This window comes from Sinocyclocheilus grahami, unplaced genomic scaffold (assembly GCF_001515645.1).
Source record: "Sinocyclocheilus grahami isolate Dianchi unplaced genomic scaffold, SAMN03320097.WGS_v1.1 scaffold26.1, whole genome shotgun sequence".
Lineage (NCBI taxonomy): Eukaryota > Metazoa > Chordata > Actinopteri > Cypriniformes > Cyprinidae > Sinocyclocheilus > Sinocyclocheilus grahami.
In genome coordinates, this window is record NW_015505205.1 from 1159664 (window position 1) to 1178115 (window position 18452).

Sequence of the window (18452 nt, forward strand, 5' to 3'; positions counted from 1 at the left end):
CCTCCCCCGGAGGAGGGCCGGGTGGAGAATCTTTTGTTTCCTTTTTTCTGACCTCGCGGTCAGTGGTACCCAAATTCTTGACAAAAAAGCAATTTCTTCTTTCTCTGGGTCCCCTGAGGGGACGGGGGTTGTGGACGATCCAGAGCCGTATCACACTCACCCTCCTCTCTCGCCAGTGAGCAGCAGTGGGCGGATCGGGAGGACGAACCAACGGACTACCCACGCACCCTCTGCTCAAACGCAGGTCAGTGTTACACACACCCAGACCCCGCCTCGGACCGGCAACGAGACGCCCGGGCCGGGTCCCTGCGTTCTTCCGTGCTGCCCCACTGCGGGTACGCCTGTAGTTCCGTTGATGCCACTTGTGTGGCGTCTGGGAACCTGGCTAGAGCTACCCAGCCCGTCTCGATGGCTCCGTCGAACCGTTAGGCTCGGCTATGCGATTCAGTTCGCCCGGCGCCCTCCCAAGTTCAGGGGTGTCCACTTTACGTCAGTGAAAGCAGCAGATGCCCCTGTCTTGCGTGCAGAGATCGCAGTCCTACAGGCGAAGGACGCAATAGAGCCGGTTCCTCCAGCCGATATGAGGTTGTGGTTTTACAGCCCTTACGTCATTGTACCCAAGAAAGGTGGTGGGTTGAGACCTATCTTGGACCTGCGAGTCATGAACCGGGCCCTTCACAGGCTCCCGTTCAAGATGCTCACGCAGAAATGCATCTTCAGGTGTATCCGTCCCCAAGATTGGTTCGCAGCGATCGACCTGAAGGACGCATACTTCCATGTTTCGATCCTTCCGCGGCACAGGCCATTCCTGCGGTTTGCGTTCGAGGGGCGGGCATACCAGTACAAGGTCCTGCCCTTCGGGCTGTCCCTGTCGCCCCGTGTCTTTACGAAAGTTACGGAGGCAGCCCTTGTTCCCATGAGAGAACAGGGCATTCGCATTCTCAACTACCTTGACGATTGGCTCATACTCGCTCAGTCTCAGGTTCAGTTGTGCGAGCACAGGGATTTGGTACTTTCACACCTCAGCCTGTTGGGCCTTTGGGTCAACTGGGAAAAGAGCAAACTCTCCCCGATGCAGAGGATCTCTTTTCTTGGTATGGAGTTGGACTCGGCCGAACAGACAGCATGCCTCACGCAGGAACGTGCTCAGTCGGTGTTGAACTGCTTGAATACATTCAAGAGCAGGATGGCGGTCCCACTGAAACAGTTTCAGAGGCTCCTGGGGCATATGGCAACCACGGCGGCAGTCACGCCGCTCGGGCTGCTCCATCTGAGACTGCTGCAGCACTGGCTCCATGGCCGAGTCCCGAGGTGGGCGTGGCAACGCGGCACCTTCCGGGTCCAAGTTACACCGGCGTGCCGCCAAACCTTCACCCCGTGGTCAGACCTGGCGTTCCTCCGGGCAGGAGTGCCCCTGGAGCAGGTCTCCAGGCATTGCTGTTCACATTCCTGGGCTGCTCAACCAGGCAGCCAACAAGCTGTCCCGAGCTGTGCTCTCGGGAGAATGGCGACTCCATCCCCAGACGGTCCAGCTGATTTGGGGACGTTTCGGAGCCGCTCAGGTAGACCTGTTTGCCTCTCCAGAAACCTCTCACTGCCAGTTGTTCTTCGCCCTGACCGAGGGAACACTCGGCACGGACACACTGGCACACAGCTGGCCGCGGGGCCTTCGCAAGTATGCGTTTCCCCCAGTGAGCCTTCTGGCACAGTTGCTGTGCAAGGTCAGGGAGGACGAGGAGCAGGTCCTGCTGGTGGCACCCTATTGGCCTACCTGGACCTGGTTCCCGGAACAAATGCTCCTCGCCACAGCCCCTCCTTGGCCGATTCCTCTGAGGAAGGATTTACTGACTCAGAGACGGGGCACCCTTTGGCAGCCGCGTCCAGACCTCTGGAAACTTCATGTCTGGTCCCTGGACGGGACGCGGAGGTTCTAGGTGACCTGCCCCAGGAGTTGGTGAACACCATCACGTCGGCAAGAGCACCGTCTACAAGACACGCTTACTCCTTGAAGTGGAACCTGTTCGTTGAGTGGTGTCCTTTTTTGCCGAGAAGACCCCCGAAGATGCCCGATCGGAGTTGTGCTGTCCTTTTTGCAGCAAGGGGTGGAGCGAAGGCTGTCTCCCTCCGGCTCACCCTCCGATGCTGCAAACTGCAAGTTTATGTCGCTGCAATCGCTGCTAACCACGACCCCGTAGAAGGGAGGTCATTGGGGAAGCATGACCTGGTCGTCAGGTTCCTTAAGGGGGCGAGAAGGTTAAATCCTCCACGGCCCCCCTCTATACCCTCTTGGGACCTGACTCTGGTGCTCACGGCACTACAGCAGCCCCCGTTTGAGCCTTTACAGGCAGTGGAGCTGAAGTTCCTCTCAATGAAGACTCGGCTCCTCAGCAAAAATCTGAATATGCGCTGCATCTGCTGCCTACTTATACTCACGCTGTGATCAGCAGCAGCTGGATGCAATAATCGCATGCCAATGTGCATTGGCTCGTTTAGTTTACACTGTAAGTAGATTGATCCCTCTAAGCGAGATCCCAATTCGTCGGTCATCCGACGTGACGTCTCCGTCCCTCCTTCAGGGAACGAGGGTTACGTACGTAACCGAGACGTTACTTTCCATAAAAAGTAACTAAGTAACACAGTTAGTTACATTTAATAAAGTTACGCAGTATTGTAATGCATTACTTTTAAAAGAAACTTTCGCCAACACAAATGCAACACTATATAGAATCTACTATTAGTATTGGGCAATACAGTATACAGTATATTGAATAGTCAAGCTATGTTTGCAGTTATTTTTTGTGCATATCACAAGTATTTTAACACACATTTTTAGTGCTTTTCAATTAATTGATTCATAATACAAATATTCAGTGATTGAGGAATCTGTGATTTAGTAATTCAAGAATCAATGATTTGTTTACATCATCACTAACAAATGTTCATGGATGAATGTTTTTTTATGTATTAAAATATTTAAGTTAAATATATGTTGCTTAATATTTCTTTTATTGGTTCATGTAAAGGTGCATAATTTTAAATATTATATTTCTATATTATTATCATTATTATTATTATTATTATTGTTATTTTTCACTGTGTGAATAACATACCATTATTATTTTTAACTAGATTTGTACTTTATTTTACATAAACATTAAATATTTTGATTCTATTTAATTGCAGTTTGGTTAAAAGAAGCCATAACAGAGTAAATACATATTGGTGAATATAATCAATCTACAAAAAAAAAAAAGCTATGTATGTATTTTCATTTAGCTATATCTGCCTTTCAATCTCACTACCTACAATGCAAGACACTGTGGTCCTGCTCTCATTTATTATCTGCTGTTTACTTTCATTTTGACCACATATTTGTTATGTATCTGTTTCCCATGCTCGAAAAAATGGCTGTGTGTTTTTGTTTATAAGCCACAAAGTAGCCAAATAACTAGTCGATAATGAAGCCTGCCTTGATTAGAAACAGTAATTCTCCTAAAAGATAACATACTCATTTTCATCAAATGATAGAAATACAAGTAAGGAAGCAAAAGCGTGGAGTCTCTGTGTTGAAATACTTTGTAACTCCTGTATCTGCTGTGGGAGTCTGCAGTCGGTCAGACATACAGACAGACAGGAGGATGGAGAGTATTAGAGCTCTCCAGTGAGAAGTCTTTGAACTTCAGACCCATCTGCGGGGTGCTGGGGCTGATTAACAGCAGCTGCACAAGCGATCGGGGAGCTGTTTATAGAGGCTAGAGAACCGCAGTTAGAGCATGGACACGTGTGCGTGTGCATACTGTAAGTGTGGGAACTAGAAACGTTAGGCCTATTTATTTATAACACCTATTTATTTATTGCGTGTCTCTCATTTGCCGTTGACAGTTTGCGAAGAGACAGTTGCTTTTATTTACTGTTTAGAACATTAGATTCATTTGTGCATTTAAATAATTAAAGGGAAATATTGTCATCAAAAATGAAAATTCTGTCATCATTTACTCAATCGTGTGTTGTTCTAAACCTGTATGACTTTCTTTTTTTTAAAGGAGATATTTTGAAGAATATAGAAAACAGTGTACAGTGCATTTAAAAAAAAAAAGTATTTTGTGCTCAACAGAAGAAAGAAAGTCATACAGGTTTGAAACACTTTGTAATATACTGCTCCTTTAATTACGATTGCAAATAAAATAACAGAATGATCTGCAGTCCCTACGGTGGATAATTAGCCTCTACTGAATCTTCTTCCACACATTGCACATTGGCGTCCATCTCCAGGGCTTCCTCTGCATCACGTTCCTGCTGTGCATCTGTGCTCTTAGGCAGTCTGAGTAAGCAAGTCCAAAGCGAGCCACTTTTTGGAAAACCCGTCATCTGTCTACGAGGCTTCCACTTGTCACCACAAATGACATATTCCAGGGTCAAACTGCGGTTGACGGTGAACGCAGAGTTCCCCCTCACCATAGCCGTGAAGAGGGCACCCCTGCTATTGACGTAGTGTCCTGGCATGGCCGTCCATTGACCCGTAGTGATGTTGTAGCAGTCCATGAGGCAGCGCAGGAAGTCATCACAGGGGCCGTTCCTTATGACATACAGGTTGTCGCCATGAGCCACCATGCAGTGTCCGTAACTCTGAGGCTTGACCATAGTGGTGACCAGCGTCCATTTGTCATTTTTAGGTGCATATTCATAAATGTCCGTAGTATCCGGTGGCTTCCAGAAACACACAAATATCCTACGCCTGGCAACACCACTAGCCGCCGCAGCCACCGAACGAGGTGTGTGCTTGCAAAATGTCCATGCGCCCGTAGAAACATCACACGCTTCTACCGAGGACATGATCCTTTTGTCAAATTCACCTCCGATGGCGTACAAATGTCCGTTGTGACCCACCAGGGTAAAGTTATACCTAGACTGCTGAGGACCATCGAACACATTCCAAGTGTTGGAATCTGTGTCATAACAGAAGCTCAAGTCAACCGTTTCCTTGCTAACTCCTCGCACTCCTCCAACGATATACAGTCGGTTCTCCACAACAGCCACCCCGGCCATAGAGGTGCTGGCGTCTGTTGGTAGATCAGTCAGATATTTCCAAGCGCCCGGTTTCTCATCGAGGTAAAACACCGTCCTGTAGCAGTCCTGCAGAATCTTCATGGATGGTGAATGAGTCCCTAGAGCGACAAACGATGCTGGTGAATGCGACTCAACGTAGCAGATCAGCTCTTCTGGAAGTGCCTCGAGAGCATCTTGCACGTCGCTATAAGCATCACGAATGAACACTGCAGCACTGTGAAACAGCCTCCACAAGCCGTACACCGCTGCTGTGTGGTACAGAAGAATGCAGTTGTCGGTATCAAGAAGGTCTATCAAGTGCTGGACCAGGACGTCGACTTGGAGGAAGGCCGCACACTCGGCAGCCTCCACGATCTCGTCTGGGTCTCTTATAGCAGGGCACTCACCCCTGGAAACTGTCATGGCAATGAGGAAACCCCTGGCTTTCAAGCCTCCCTGCAGGTGCAACTCGTTCAGCTGACTGTCCTTCATCCCAGAGCGGAAGAGAGCACGGAAATACTCACAGTTCTGCCCCAGGACAGCCCTGTCTATGGTGAAAACACTCTCTTCAACCCGTACTCTCAGAATTCCAGTGGACTCTTCAACTTGTTCTTCACTTTCGTCCATGCTTTGACCCAAACTGCAAGGTGGCCCCATAACACCTCTCTCCTGCCTGTTCGTACCCAGATTACTCTGTTCATGAACTATAAAGATAGACTTCGAGTCAGTTAGTGTTTCTGTTCGGATTTGACTTGTAAACAGAAGTGTGCACACGCTGCAGTCTCACAGCTACTTGCTGGACTGAAAATAGCAACACACTAAAATAGCACTGAGGCCACAGACTTCAAAATAGTAGTGGTTAATGATCAGCACTAATGCTACAAAAAAGTTCCAATGTAATTCTGAATTAATGGAGTTTAAATTAAGTTGATTTGATTAAACAATTGAATTAAATAATGATGCTGTTATTTTTTCCCATAGTTGACTTATAATGATTTTAATAAAGACAGAAACCCATGAATGACGTGATGACAGTAGTTCAGAAAGCCACTCCTGTTTTTAATAAGACTAAAAAGATTATTTTCCTTCAGTACCCTCTCTACCTCAGAAGTGTTTTGGCCCTGGTGAGTTTTTTTTTCTTCACTGGATTTTTGGCATGGGAACGGGGGGATTTTCCATGTTCTGGGTGTTCTTTTGGTCTCTTGCCCACTTGAAATTTTTGCTTTTTGTCCCAAAGACTGGTTCTTTATCGTTATTTATGTCTTACTCTTGAAATGTTTCCTATATAGACTACATTTTTTTCTTTTTAAGGAGAAGATGGTGTGATTTGTGGATTAGATTATGAAAACAAGCCTTGGGTGGAGTTCAGTCTCGACGTACAGTTCTAAGATTTTAGGATTTGTCTTTTACTCACAGTGATTTTTATATCCAATTAACAGCATATAAACAGATACCACTTTTGTCATGTTGATACTGGGATGTGGACATGGTCTTGACCTTCAGCAGTGGCCGGAGAAGAAGTGATACAGAGTTGTAGCCTTCCCTGAAATGCCTTCACTTTCTTTTTAATCATTGTCAGATGCCTGAGGACTCAGCACACTGTTTTCTGTTTCAGAGATTTTATGTTGAGTGTCAGAAGAGTGAGGGCGGGATGAAGTGAAAAATGTGGGGGTTGTGAGTTGGGATTGATGTGAGAAAAACAATACTTTCTACACAGTTTAATCGACATGTTCCTTATCTTTTGGGCTGCTCTTATTTTCCCACCAAAACCCTAATATATTTTGTTGATCACTTTACATTTGAGATCACATAACTCTTTGACTTTCGTTCTGCATGGCTTATTGAAGCGGAGCCTCTAGCAAGCTTTTGCATTCAACTTCCTGTGTCCTTAACATCCCGTTGTTTATATACATGCCTTGCCATCACTTAGCCTGCCTGCTCGCCTCACCTCTGCTTTCGAGAAGCACAAGCACGTCATGTCAAACAAGAGGTTTCAATCCAGCCACTTAGTATAAAATATAATGCAGGCAAGAGGACATTTTCCCAGCCGTCTGTCTGTAACCTCTTGTCATCATTCAACTTTGTGGTTCACAAGTTACCGCTAGCCCTAATCAGCCCTGTGTGTGTGTGTGTGTCATGAGGAAAGGATCAGTGTTCAGTTTGCCCAGGGGCTGTCATTGCATTGTGGGTATCAGTGGGGAATTTAGTAATGTTATGAACTGGCTGATTTGGGAACCCTCATCGCTAGCTCCACACCCTTTTAAAACCATTACTCCTGCAGGCAAACACGTGTGGAATTCCTTCTCAAGCTGAGCAGGGCTGAGGTCAGAGAGAGAGATCAGTTTTGAGGAAGAATCGCACTTCGGTCAGAAAGAAAAGCCCACATGAAAGACAGGTGCAGAAACGACTAGTTAAGCTCATCTCTTGAGAGTCCCTCTATTTGATTCATTACATGGGCGTGTGTTAGAGATGTTCAGCTTGGATACAGTCTCTGTGCTGGTGTACTTTGCACGTTGTGTTTATGAAGTCTGCTGAAAAGATCAGCATAGGCTTCCATGCTGGATCAGGCTGGTTTATGATGGTTTATTGGTGGTCTAGCTCCAGCTAGTCATGCAGTTAATCAGCAAAACGTGGGTAGTTAAGCTAGTTGACCAGCATGGTGTGGTGAAGCTGGCTGATCAAGGATGTCTTGCCTGTCGTTCCTTCCTGAAATTGACTTGTTTTCTGATTACACATTCCTGATCTTTTATTCTAATACTACATTAGATAATTTTTAATCACACTTTATTTTAAGGTCCAATTCTCGCCATTAACATTCATTAACTACAACTTTTGCCTCAATAAACTCCTAATTTGATGCTTATTAATAGTTAGTAGGGTAGTTGTTAAGGTTAGGTATTGGGTAGGATTAGTGATGTAGAATATGGTCATGCAGAATATGTGCTTTATACGTACTAATAAACAGACAATATGTTAATAATAGGCATGCTAATAAGCAAGTAGTAAATAGTGAGAGTTGGTCCCTATACGGACTTACTTTTTTATTTACTCTTTAATTGAATTAAATTTTTAAAATATATTTATTTAATAAAAATCACATTCAGGAGACCAGCATCCAACGTAACAGCATTTTCAATAGAAAAAACATAAAAGTGGCATTATAATTCAATGAAATAATCAGTATGTTGACATAATGTTATCTCTTTCTCTCTTTATCTCTGATGTTAATTATCTTTCTCTTTTTTCTCATTCTTTTTATCTCAGTGCAACATGGGAAGGGAGCCGTTTCCTCTTCCACCACCTCCTGCTCCTGCGTGTATAGAGACTGAAAGTTACTATGAAGATCCACAACCCTATGATCCTATTAGCATCAATGGTACGTCTCAAATTGGGTCCAAAGTTGACCTAAATACACATTACCTTCTATGGTTTATTCTTTACTTTGACGTTCATGTCAAGCCATTTATAACCTGGTTAAAAAATAATATTTCCAAAGATTAGGTTAGTGATTTGTGACTTTTTATTTTCCTCAACATTGTCCTTTTCACTTTTGCCTTACGAGAGGCAACCTGTGGTCATTGAGTGCTCTGTTTTAGCTCCGTCCCACTGTAGTCTACAGCGTTACAGTGATACAGAGAAGCCTGCGGGCAGGGAGCGCAGAAAACAGTAATGGTCTTTGTTCAACAGTAGCCGGTTCTCTGGCTCTGGGCACACAGTGACGGAACATTGACCGTGAGCCCAGGAAATGGGGCCAACAGTGATGGGGCACTTGGCTGGGGTCGCAGAGTTCAGCCCAGCGAGGGGACAACCATTTACAATATTCTTCAGATGACGTCTCTTCTTGGTCAAAGGATACAGAGGCATTAGCATGCAGCTGTGCTGTGTAATATCAACACTAGGGCTGTGCATGGCCAAAATCTGATGTTTCGGCAGCTGATATCAAGCCAAGCCTCATGGTTTAGGATGAGTGCATTTCTACTTGGATACGTTTTGACAGTGATGAAACCCTAAAATAATACAAGCAGTGATGCTGCTGGTTGCATAAAAACCACAAGACACAAATATTTAGTGCAGCCCCAAAATATCAGTATTGCAATACTAATGAACATTTCTCATGCATCAAACACACTTGTTTACTCTTCCTGTTTCTTTCATGTGACATGTAAGCCACATAAGGTTTCACTATCTACAGCTTCTCACCTGATCTTTTTTTCTCTTCCTCCCTTATTGCATTTCCCCTTTTATTGTCCTCCTGTGTTTCTATAGATTTTGGGTGCTTTGCCATCATCACAGGGGTCAGGAAGCGCATAGATGCTTCAAACAGTGTGGTCTATGCTGTGATCACTCGGGGTATCTATCTCTGTTTCTCTCAGTGTACATCAAGAGAGAAAAACAATCAAACAGCACTAACTTTATAGGCTGCGGTGAAGTGCACGGCTCTGAGAAAACCTCATTGTTTAATGCATCCAGGCTCAAGGCTGCTGACTTTGCATGTGCTTGCTTGCTTAAGAGCATGCCTGCCATATTCATGATGTACTCTTACTTCTCTGTGCCCCAAAGCTCTCAGAAATACCTTTATCTAGACTAAACTATCTAGACAAACCAATTAAAAAACAATCATTCCCCTCCATCATGTTCTGATTTACTAATCCTCATCTCGTTCCTTTTGTTTTCCACGGAAGAAACTCACACAGGACTGAAAAAAACTGAAAAATTTTGAGTTACAATTCTCTCACACAATGCTAAATTCAACAGAATTTGTAGGGAATTACTTGCTATTTAGAGGATTTTTACGTTCTTTTATCTCAGTGCACGGGCAATGAACAAATGAGACCAGCCTCGCCGCCTTTGCTTATTGATTCATATATTTCTCACATTTCGCATTTACAGAAGATACAGAACCAGTGAGCAGTTCGTACGAGTCCTATGATGAGGAAGAAGTGACGAAGGGTAAGTCCACTGCGCAGCACCAGTGGCCGTCTCCTGAGGCATCCATCGAGCTAATGAAAGATGCACGCATCTGTGCCTTCCTCTGGAGGAAGAAGTGGCTCGGCCAGTGGGCTAAACAGCTGTGTGTCATCCGCGAACATCGTCTCTTGGTATGTGACATCATTGCTTATGTCAGTTACATAAGCACCCATAGCTCATCTATGATATGAATGTGTACACAGAATGTTTACATGCATTACTAATACTAGCAGTAATTATTTACTTAAATGTTTGCTTTTAATATTCCCTTCAAACAGACAATTTATTTAACATAAATAAAAAAAATGACCATATTTACTTTCTTAATGCACATTACTGGTCTACCTGTGTATGGTTTATTGTTGCACATAATTATGAAGAATACAAGTTTGTCTTTTTGTAATGTTTAATCAAAATGTAATAACTTGCGCCACCCCTGAAGTGACTTTATTTGGATGGTGTCACCAAGACCTCTTAAAGACCTTGAAAAAGCTCTCCCCTTCATCCACCTCTCATGGAACATTTCATGATTCAGTCAATTTTCAGTGGAAAAAAAAATCAAGTTCCACCCTTAAAAATTCTCAAAAATGTCTCATTACAGAAGAAAAATGGGATGCAACCGTTTGGCATCTAACATTTTCATTTATGCATTTGGCAGATGCTGACTTGACTTGCATTGAAGCTATACATTTGATCAGTTCATGCAGTTATTGTGAATCGCACCATGACCTTGGCATTGCTAGCATCATGATCTATTTTTGCTACAAAAATGTTTTATGTTGACGTTTACTAGCACTAGTGGAATAGCCACGATTTTTAATAAAGCTCTATTAGGAATTATATTTAATTAAAATAGTCAGTGTCTGATTTTTTTTTTAATGCTACTGTGTTCAGTGCTACAAAAGCTCAAAGGATCAGACTCCACTGCTGGATATCAGTCTGCTGGGCTGCAGTGTTGTCTACAAAGAGAAACAAACTAAGAGAAAAGAGCACAAGCTAAAAATAACCCCACTGGGTGGAGAAGCCATCGTCCTGGGACTGCAGAGCAAAGAGCAGGCTGAACAATGGCTAAAGGTGAGGGCCAATGGGGTCTGACCCATATAGATGAATAATCAGTGTTCTGTTTGTGCGGACATTGTTTATAGCCTTTCATCTTTATTCAAGGTTATTCAAGAAATTAGTCCGAAGAATACTGCAGGATCTGCTGATGTAACTGACTCTACAACACTCATCTGTACTAAGGTATGATAGATTGGGGATTATTCTCTGATTGATTTATGTATGAAACTCTGTCCAATTTTGGGTGGATTTTTCATAAAGTAGTCTCTGTATCATGTTAAGCTTAAAAGTTCTGCCCTTTCTGGCAGGGTGAGCAAAGCGAGAGATATTCAGTGGCATCTGAGAGTGGCAGCAGCACAGACAGTCACGCAGAGAACCTGGAGAACAAAGATGGTGAGAGTGGACCATTGCAGCAATTCTTAGGTGTCTGTTTGTTTGACTACACTGGAAGTGACTTGAAGTTGTCTAAACTGGTAGAGCTGAAGATGCTTGTCACCTCAGAATGTTGCTTAGCCATGAACCAATCAGCTGTATAATCAGTTGCAGACTTGACTGCAGTATCAATTCAAATACAGTTGATAACTTTGTATACCTGTTATTTTCAATGGAAATACATTGATGTAAGAATAAAAAATGCATCATGATCATTAGAAACGAGGCGATCAACTAAAGTTGTAATACCTCACCAGGCACTTCCAGAGTAGAAAGCTTAATTGATTATAGTGTGTATATATGCATCATATACAAGTTCAAAACTTTGGGGTCAGTATTATTTTTTAAGTAATTTTTATACTTTTATTTAGCAGAAATGCAAAAACAATTTTTTTATGTACATTGAAGACATGTAATGTTATAAAAGATTTCTATATTTTTAAAAAAAATGCTGTTCTTTTGAATTTTATATTCATCAAATATTCCTGGAAAACAAAGTGTATCACGGTTTTCACAAAAATATTAACCAGCACAACTGTTCAACATTGATATCAAATCAGCATATGAGAAGGATTTCTGAAGGATCATGTGACACTGAAAACTGGAGTAATGGCTGCTGAAAATTCAGCTTTGCCATCGCTGCAATAAATTACATTTTCAATTTATTTTAAATTATAATATTTCACAATATTACTGTACTAGTTATATTATTGTAATTGTATTTAATATTTACCTTTCAATTGTCATTTAAACTTTAGTTAAGAAGAAATACGGCAAGTTTAGTAACCTTATGAACATTGGAAAAAAGAAGGTTTCCTCTTTGGAAAGTCCGGAGAAGACTGTGGATACGTCAGGTAACCAATCATCAGTATTATTAGTTGACAAGTTTTCTTCCACAAAACCTACCATTTTCATCACCTTCTCTTTGTTCCAGGCTACCTAAACGTCCTGGTGAACACTCAGTGGAGAAGCAGGTGGTGCTCAGTGAGGGACAGGCAGCTTTGGATCTACAACGACAAAAGCAAGAGCAAAGCGTCCCAGCAGCCAGTGGCTCTGGAGGGGTGCATGGTCCTGCCAGACCCCAGCCCTGAGCACCTGTACTCATTCCGCATCCAAATGGATGGAGAGGAGCTCGCAACCCTAGAAGTGAGTAAAGAGAGGTCACTCAAACCTCAAAGTGTGTGGTGTATAACATCTGTATAGGACAATTGTTTGTTACAGTAAACCAGAAGACCAGAGGTGACTGATTAGTAATTCTTTACACTCTCATAATGAGCCACTGTTTTTCCCAGTTCACTGTCTGATGCCCTCGCGTCTTTTGGCATCAGTCCAACAACCTGAATGAGATTTCTGAGAACTCCCCTCCCTTTCATTCAGTTCTGGTGTATACAGCTTTGTGTGATTCACAGCAAATTTTTTTATGTGCTAAACAAATGTTCCACTACTGTTCCAAAGTTTGAAGTTTGAAGTCTCTTGTGCTCACGAAGCTGCATTTATTTGACCAAAAATATAGAAAAAAAACACTAATATTGTGGAATATTTTTACAACTTATAACAGATTTATTTTTTAAAGGGGTCATATGATGCTGCTAAAAAGAACATTATTTGGTGTATTTGGTGTAATGAAATGTTTGTGGTTTAAAGTAAAAAAAAAACATTATTTTCCACATACTGTATATTATTGTTTCTCCTCTATGCCCCGCCTTTTTGAAACGCATCGAGTTTTACAAAACTCATCGGTCTGAAAAAGCGAGGTGTGCTGTGATTGGCCAGCTATCCAGTGCGTTGTGATTGGCCGAATACCTCAAGCGTGTGATGGAAATGTTATGAACCCTTCAATATTTTGAAAATGCAATTTATTCCTGTGATGGTAAAGCTGAATTTTCAGCAGCCATTACTCCAGTCTTCAGTGTCACATGATCCTTCATAAAACATTCTAATATGCTGTTTTGGTGCTTAAGAAACATTTCTTAATATTATCTACAGTATGTTGAAAACAGTTGTGCTGCTTAATGTTTTTGCAGAGACTGTGATGCATTTTTTCTGGATTTTTTGGTAAATAGATTTTCTTGATAGAATATTGATCTGAAATAGAATTTTTTTTATGCAATTTTTCTTTTTTGGCAGATAGTTTTACCAGGCCTAGCTGCACCCGTGAATATATATGAATATCTTAGGGGGCATCGATGATTAAATATCCTCCTCTTTCCTCTCAGACCAAGTCCTCTGCTGATATGGGCCACTGGCTAGGGCTCATACTGTCACAGACAGGCACCAAAACAGACCCAGAAGATCTCACCTACGACTATGTGAACTCTGAGAGAATATCCAGTATTGTCAATGCTGCCAAGACGTCCATGTAGTAAGTTACTTCATGTACATCAGTTGTTATAAAAAAAAAAAAGTATAGTTCACACAAAAATGAACATTTTGTCGTCATTTTCTCACCCTCATATGTTGTCACAAACCTGCATGGGTTTCTTCCATGGTGTAAAAAAGGAGAAAATTTGAATAACAGCCTTGAGACTGAAACTGTAAACAGACAAAATGAAATATAATATAGCATAAAACACAAATACACCATAAAATTGGCCCATATTACTTATGAATAATATTCATAGTCATATGAGAGGTTTGTTTGCTTTTTTGAGATTTTGGAGCCTGATTTGTTTGTATTTGTCAGTTTAATGCAGAGGAGGTACTCAGAGCCCAACACATACACAGACAGCCCTCCGTCAGACCCTCATACCTGTGATGACATATACGATGATGTGCCATCTACAGAGAACGAACAGGAGGTGGGTGAGACACCCTTGCCATGCTTTTGTCATTAATCTACAGCACCCACTTTCCTGCAGCTGTGCTTATTTTGAGTCATAGACTCAGGATAGTGGAAGATTCACTAAGCATTCTGCCAAAAATAATACGAGTGACAGGAAGTCATTGCTGTGAAAGTGTTTTTGTAACCCTGTAGGCCGTCCAACTTCACTAATGTTTCTCTATGATACTGTTGCTCTCTCCGGCTGTAGGAGATTCAAGTGGTTCAGAATGACAGCGAGGAGGGAACAGCAAGCGGTGAGGAGAACGGGAAGGACAGAGTGTATCTGGATCTGATCTCGGTTCGCTCCTTCCTGCACACGAGCTCAGGCAGAGTGTCACCTCAGACGTCCAACACCGCACAGACAGAGCTCAGTCCCTCAGCTGCTCCCCAGGATGATCAGCTACACCCTAAAGAGGTTAACCATTTTAAAATGGAAAATACATGTTATTAGATCTAAATTTTAGCTATTTATGTACGTTTCATTTCTTTAAATTGACTCATTTTTAATGGAAATCTTTTGCAACATTATAAATATCTTTACTGTCTTTTTCATAAATTTTAAGCATCCTTGCATTAAAAAATTTATTTAAAAAAAAATAATTACCTGAGCTTAAACTTTTGAATGAGAGTGTATATATACATTTTGCCAGTATGTGCATTCCCTGGTAATTAAATGCATTACCTTGGTGTTGTTAGTGCCAGAATACAAATATTTACTTATTAATAATGATATAAAATTAAATAAAAACGTATACTGCCATTCAAAAGTTTGGGATCAGTAAGATTTTTAATGTTTCTTATGCTCATCAAAGCTGTATTTATTTGATCAAAAATACAGAAAAAAACCCAGTAATATTGTGAAATAGTATTGCAATTTCTAATATTGGAGTCCTATTTTAATATACTTTCAAATATAATTTATTTCTGTGATGCAGTGCCCAATTTTTATCAGCCATTACTCCAGTCTTCAGTGCCACATGATACTTCAGAAATCATTCTAATATGCTGATTTATTATCAGTGTTGAAACTGTTGTGCTGCTTAATATTTTTTTGGAACCTGTGATACATTTTTTATTTGATTCTTTGATGAATAAAGTTTTTTTCTGTACATTTAATCAAATAGATACAGCCTTGAGCATAAGAAGCTTCTTTAAAAAACATTAAAAAAAAAAAGTACTGATCCCAAACTTTTGAACGGCAGTGTAAATATACAAATATTTTAAAACAAATGTTTAAAACCTTCTATACAATTCTTGTCTAAAACAGAATGAAACAAATGAAACCTCATTACCAAGCAGCACGGAGAACCTCGATCCTCCACCTGTTGCTCCTAGAGTGGACACAGACCCCTCTCCAGCCCCCAATCTGCACGTCCAGACTAAAAGATTCAGTTTCCTCAGTCAGGAAAGCCAAATGAGGGCCTCTCCTACCTCGATGCCATCCCAAACCCAAACCCTACCCCATACATCTGCACAGACGCCCCAGAGTCCACCCACCTCCAGAGGAAGAGCCACCAGCACAGATAGATTTCTCGATAAACTCAAATTCTCTCCAGCAGGTGAGGGTCGTCACATGTAAAACAGACCTACAAAACTTTTATTTATTTACCCTGCTGTGCTTTTCCCAGCCATGCACTCAAGTGCGCATACCTTCAGTATGTGAATGTAGGTCATGACTCAAAGCTCCTACACATTCCCTCATGTTTAGCAGGCCCGGGGTCGGTTGAGGTGAAATTAGGGAAGAACAGGACGGAAGCCGACGTGCGGCGTTACACCGACGAGCGAGTCCGGCTGGAAGGAGAGAGGGAGGAGGTTAAAAACACTCTGGCCACACTGAGGAAAGACAGACGAGAGGTGAAAGAGGAGCTGAGCTCCTGCCAAGGTACTGTAGCGCCACCTATTGGTCATGTTTGGAAATGCCCATGTGTTAAAAGCAGTAGTTTTGATGGTGTTACAACTTTGTGTTTTCTTTCTATTTTCAAATTGCAATTGTTTTTATATATTACTTGTTAGTTCTGACATACCATAACACCACAATGTCACTCTAAATGTAAAATGCTAATAAATGCTTTTGATTATGGCTTGTATAGACCCTACTCAGCAGGCCTCTCTGGAGGCTCGTCTGAAGCAGATGGAGGAGACGTGTCGTGAGGCGGAGCGTCGGCGAGTGGAGGTGGAGCTTAGCCTGATGGAGGTGAAGGAGAATTTGAGAAAAGTGGAAGCTGGACCCTTTACACTGGGCACCACGGTAGATAGCAGTCTACTGGAAACTTCTTCAACGGTTAGTATGACGACAGCAAATAAGAATTTAAAAATATATAGAATTTAAAATATATAAAAACAGAAACAGTTATTTTGAATTGTAATATTTCACAATGTTACTGTTTTTACTGTGTTGAGTTTTTGATCAAATAAAGGCAGCCTTGGTGAGCATAAGATACGCGTTTCAAAAACAAACAAGCAAAAAATAAAAAACCGTACCTACTCAAACTTCTGAATAGTAGTGTATAATCTGTTGCCAAACCAAAGGAGCTGCTTACCTGACGTAAGCATACTAGGGGGAAATATTCAGTATAGTTAAGAACAAAATTCCACTGTTTATAATAATTCTTCTTTTTTTGAGCAACACAAGTCTAGCTGATTATATTGTTGTGTATTCTAGCCCAAGATGGCACCAGTATCCAGCCTTGCTCCAAATACACCCACCAACACCACTAACAATGGAGATTCACCTGTCAACTCCGCCACAGCGCTGAAGAACAGACCCCTGTCCATCAAGGCATCCGGCAAAGGAAATGTTCTGCAGAAGGCCAAGGTCAGAGTCCACGTATGCATCCATAGTCCTAACAGAGAGCTTAGCTTTTTGATAACATTTAATACATTTCTCAATCAAAGCAACTATGCACAGAAAAGTACTAATTAACATGATTTTTGGACTTGCACCGTGGCAATTCCATTGCATTCTTTGAAGTACATTAAAGTACCATATGAATAGCAGTATATACACTACCATTTAAAGGTTTGTTTGTTTAAATTTGATCTTATTCTGACCAAGGTTGCCAATTTATTTGGTCAAAAATACAGTAAAAACAGTAATATTGTGAAATATTACTACAAAATAACTGTTAACTATGTTTTACTACAAAAACATTTATTCACTGATGGCAAAGCTGAATTTTCAGCAGCCATTTTTTTCATTATTCTTTGAAAGGAAAGCTCAAAAGAACAGCATTTATTTGAAAACATTTTTGTGTGTAACAAAGTTAATGTCTTTACTGTCACTTTTGATCAAATGAATGCATTCTTGCTAAATAAAAACATTAATTTCTTTATTTAAAACAAGCTTACTTTCCCCCAAACATTTGAACGGTAGTGTATATATAACAATGGTATATGAATATGGTTATGCAAAGTTCTAATGGTATTACCATCTGAAACCATTACCACCACAAGTGTATTCAGTCATGTTTTTTTTTGTTTTTTACAATATATTCCTGTGTTATGTCATTCTCTCTCTGCAGGAGTGGGAGAAAAAATCCACAACCTAGTGGAAGGGAACAGAAAGCACAAATTGACTTTTTAGCCAAAGCTCAAAGGACTGCTAAGGCAAATGCTTCAAGCAGGGAGGGAGAGAGAGAGAGGGTGTGTCCAATGACCTGCAGGCTCCGCCTCTCTAAAACATCACCCTGCACTCGTCCCTGCTTCTCTGCATTCAGAGGCTGAGATGGTACTGAGTACATGCAGGCAGCTGATCCAAGACAATATTTTCTGTTCCCTGCCAAATAACGCCACTGGACGACAATCGATTTTAAATCTATTCAAGTCAATTTTATGTAAGAGAAAGGAAGGGAATAACTGAAATAACTCTTCCAGTGGTGTGCACATTATTTGATGGATGTTTCACAAGCTTGAGAATAGACCAAAAAAAAACAGTTAGGCGAACTTCGAGAACCTCTATTTTTAGATTGAAACATTTAGATTAAAAAATTCGTAAATCAGCTATTCTGGTACATTGTAGCTTGGTTCATGTATGCTGGTAACCAAGATGTGAATATATATTACATATCCGTTCTATGTTTTTGATTTGTTACTGTACGCTAGCTGAAACATGCACTTTTTATTCAAA

General features: G+C 41.5%; 1 protein-coding gene across 1 annotated transcript in view; it reads left to right on the forward strand.

The window, feature by feature from the left end:
* Positions 1-18450, forward strand: part of afap1l2 (actin filament associated protein 1-like 2) — a 41448-nt gene extending 22998 nt beyond the window's left edge. The window contains exons 5-19 of the mRNA XM_016251213.1: positions 8311-8422; positions 9937-10145; positions 10909-11088; positions 11179-11256; positions 11382-11466; positions 12264-12359; positions 12440-12651; positions 13722-13867; positions 14189-14303; positions 14535-14741; positions 15594-15885; positions 16035-16208; positions 16417-16607; positions 16989-17141; positions 17848-18450. Coding sequence (XP_016106699.1) covers positions 8311-8422; positions 9937-10145; positions 10909-11088; positions 11179-11256; positions 11382-11466; positions 12264-12359; positions 12440-12651; positions 13722-13867; positions 14189-14303; positions 14535-14741; positions 15594-15885; positions 16035-16208; positions 16417-16607; positions 16989-17141; positions 17848-17874 — 2277 coding nt within the window. The 3' untranslated portion in view covers positions 17875-18450. The remainder of the gene's footprint in view (positions 1-8310; positions 8423-9936; positions 10146-10908; positions 11089-11178; positions 11257-11381; positions 11467-12263; positions 12360-12439; positions 12652-13721; positions 13868-14188; positions 14304-14534; positions 14742-15593; positions 15886-16034; positions 16209-16416; positions 16608-16988; positions 17142-17847) is intronic.
* Positions 18451-18452: the final 2 nt, after the last annotated feature.